The sequence below is a fragment of the Trachymyrmex cornetzi genome, unplaced genomic scaffold, assembly GCF_001594075.2.
Source record: "Trachymyrmex cornetzi isolate Tcor2-1 unplaced genomic scaffold, Tcor1.1 scaffold327, whole genome shotgun sequence".
NCBI lineage: Eukaryota > Metazoa > Arthropoda > Insecta > Hymenoptera > Formicidae > Trachymyrmex > Trachymyrmex cornetzi.
The window spans coordinates 178018-181728 of record NW_017297972.1 but is presented as its reverse complement, the minus strand read 5'-3'; the positions used below and the strand labels follow the sequence as shown (position 1 = coordinate 181728).

The 3711-nt window shown below is 24.3% G+C and overlaps 1 protein-coding gene across 1 annotated transcript; it reads right to left on the bottom strand.

Moving 5' to 3' along the window:
- Positions 1–2046: 2046 nt before the first annotated feature.
- On the bottom strand, positions 2047–3698 carry LOC108762963 (putative nuclease HARBI1). Its single transcript, XM_018510239.1, has 3 exons — positions 3665–3698; positions 3391–3538; positions 2047–2908 (listed from the first exon to the last, which is right to left on the bottom strand). Exons 2-3 carry the CDS (start codon positions 3450–3452, stop codon positions 2635–2637), a joined length of 336 nt encoding a protein of 111 aa, XP_018365741.1. The 5' UTR covers positions 3453–3538; positions 3665–3698; the 3' UTR covers positions 2047–2634.
- Positions 3699–3711: the final 13 nt, after the last annotated feature.

Below are 3711 nucleotides of genomic sequence, written 5' to 3'. Positions count from 1 at the left end.
CTATAATATACGATCTTTTTACGCTGAGTTGAATTATCTCTAAGATCACAGAAAAGCAATAAAAAGTACGTTTCGTAAATTTTACAAATTGTCAGACGCAATATGCTTTTTTTAATTTATACTAAGATTAAATTTACTTAAAGTTACAATCATATAAAATTATCGTGTAATTTTAAAATGCATTACTGTAAATTAAAAAAATTTAACTATAATTATTTAATTTATTCACAAACATTTTTGTATATAATTAACATAATGTTATTAATTTAAATTATTCTACTATTGATATTTAACTGTGATTAAATACTTTCAGGGAAGAAATGGATTTACAAGGTATTTTGGAAGTATTTTTTAATAATCCATCAGACGATGAATATGATTATTTTCCACCTGTTAAACTATATTTTATATAATCATTGATTCTAACTGCATTGACATTCAAATTATCTTCAGTTATTGTCATAAAAAATTGCAACATTATTGTCAAATCGTTATTATAAATAGTACTAATAAAAATAACGGTTCTTTTTCTTGTATATAAGTTTTAATTATTGTTATCTATTCAAATAGTAACATTTTTTAATTTAGTTAATTACAGAATTCAATGGACTGATAACATGACAAAATTATTGTTATCAGAAATACAAAAAAACACAGAAACCTCTACAAACTTTTATGGAAAATTGAACAAAAATTTGTGGAAAAATATTGCTGCATCTATGAACATCCAAGGATATAACTTGACTGCTGATAATTGTTACATTAAATGGACCAGTATGAAAAAAAAGTACAAAATAATTAAAGATGCAAAGAAACAAACTGGTACAGCAAAACAGACTTGGGAATATTTTGATATTATTAATGATATGTTAGGAAAAAATCCTGTAGTTGCACCGTTGTCCATTGCATCTAATATACGTGGTTTTACAATAAATGAAAATGTTTTACATTTATCTGATGAGGAACAATGTGAAAACGAACAAAATGTATTAAATATAACATCAACTAATGTTTTAAAGAATAGACAAACAAGAAAAAGAAAATCAAAAACATCTGCCTGGATGGAAGAACTAATAGAACAAAGAGAAAGGCATCATCAAGAAAATTATAATCAAAGAGAAAGGCTCTTATCTTTATTAGAAAAAAATTCAAGACATTAAACAGGAAAAAAAAATATTTAAAAAGAAAGTATATGTAAAGTAAATATATTAATGTTAACCTAGAAAAGTATAGAAAATATAAATTCATTATTTTAGATATTGAGGAAAACGATTAATTTTTTAGTTGCATTAAGTAAAAAAATAATGCTATTTAAAAGTGCAAAATGTGATACTAAAATTAATGTATTATGATATATTATTAACACAATATTGTGATTCATTTATTTATTGTTATGTTCGTTGAAAATTTTTTTTTATGTTTCAACAAATCTGGTAATACTTTATGTAAGTTAAAAGTATTTATATGTATATCATAATAAAATAAGATCGTTATTATTTGTTTCCCGTGCAAGCTCTTATAAAAAATATGAATATGCATTTCAAAATATTAAGAAATATAAACCTTTTATTATGTATATTTAACTTAACACAATGATATATTTTTATATCATCAGCCTCATATTCCTTTTTCTTCAAAATTACGAAAAAATATTTATTAATGTGTTATAAATCTGCTAGTATAAATATTTATAATTTTCTACGATTAAAAAATTTTATTTTGCAGCAATATTATAGTGTTTTATACTATTTAACTTTATACTATTTTTATAATTAAATAATATATTTAACATTGTGTGTGTGCTTCTCATAATAAGTATAATGTAAACATATGTTATATAGGCATGCAAGTTATTTGATGATAAGTGTTGAGTATATTCGTTGTAAAAAAAGCCTAGTACATTTTGCAAATACTCACATATTTTAGGTTATTGAAAATATCTACGTTTATAGATTTTTATAATTAAAAATATGAAAATTTATATGCTTGTTTGTAAAATGGTATAGAACGTTTTTATTCAGAAGAACTATTCTACTAATACCTGTATATAACGACTTTTATTTAACAACATGTCAATGTTCAATATAATGCTTTCGTATATATTAATACGTATTACAATAAAGATTTCTATTATAAAAACAATTTTACAACATGTGAGAGATAATATCTCTTTTTTCTGCTCCATTCATAAATACAATGTTATCTTGTACCTCTACTTCATCAAATGCGTCGTCATAAATAAATTCATCATCATTTTCTATGCATATATTATGTAAGATGCAAGAGGTAAGAATAACTAAGGGTATCATTTCTGTATTATACATATAAATATACTTCAATTTTCTAAACCTTCCTTTTAACATGCCAAAAGCACATTCGATGACTACACGTGTTCTTGAGAGTTTTGTGTTAAATCGTCTTTGTACATTAGTTAAGTGATCATTATCTCGATATGGAGTTAACATATAATTTGATAAAGGATATGCTGAATCTGCCAAAAGATGATATTGATTTTGAAAATACCTATTTTCATCTTGTACTATTAATGTTCTAATGTCGCTTAAACGCCAAACTCTTGCATCGTGAACACTACCGCATATACCCGTAAAAACATCTATAAATCTAAATTTATAATCACAAATTCCTTGTAATATTATTGAACCCTTTACAATTAATGTAATTTTCAGGATTTTCTATAGGTGCACTTATTGATATATGAGAGCCATCAATTGCACCAATTACTCCAGGAAAACCATGTAATTGACGAAATTCTCTTTCAAAGAGAGCCATTTGATGAAGTTCAGGCCATTTTATATATCTATGGGCATCTTCAGTTAGTAGTAATGCTACCTCAAATACACAATTCCAAACAGTATCTTTGGATACTCCAAATCGATCCGCAACTGATCTAAAAAATTTTTATGTGTAGGGGTAAGTGTATGTAGATGGTACACAAACATAAATCTGTATAGTCAACAAAATTAAATAATTTTAACACATACTGCTATTGTAATTTTATAATAAAAATTTACAGAAAAAACAGAAAGATAAAATTTTGCGACTATTATAAAATTCTCTAATATGATAATTGATGTATATTAAAGAAGAACTGAAGGAAAAAATCAATCATATTAAAGACAAGACAACTGTTATATAAATCAGATTTCGTCACTAGCATACTCAATGTAATCTGAATTTAACATAAGGCAATCAAAAGTCTAAACTATTTCTTTCCAAAAGCTATATAATTTTTATGAAAGACAAATTTGAAAATATGTAAAAGCTTAAAAAAATCTAAAAGACAAATAAAAGGAAATTTAAGGGAATAAATATTTTATATTACTATAAATATATTTAAAATAAAGTATATCATATCTAAATAATATTAACCTATAAACTTCCCGATTACCAAAGAACCATAAAGTAATTGCTATTTGCTTTCCAGGAGACATTTTTTCATCACGATACAAACGTTGTCCAAGATCTTGTACCAATCTTTCGTATGTACGCTTTTCTACTCGAAAATGTGATTTAAAATCTGTTCAAATAATAATACTATTTTACTATTAATAGGAAATTAATAGCAACCATCTATATAAAAATAAAATAATACAGAAAAACTATTTCTTCCTCACTCTTTCTTTTCTTTTCTTCGAAGTCTTACCTGTTAAAGAATATGTCAAAACAATATCTTCATAATAACGTGAAATT

Excerpts from the sequence above, each read along its gene's own strand:
- LOC108762963 (XM_018510239.1), bottom strand. The coding sequence starts at position 3,452 with ATGTCTCCTGGAAAGCAAATAGCAATTACTTTATGGTTCTTTGGTAAT. Across the intron at positions 2,909-3,390 it reads GGTAATCGGGAAGTTTATAG|ATCAGTTGCGGATCGATTTG; the intron begins GTTAATATTATT and ends AAAATTTTTTAG.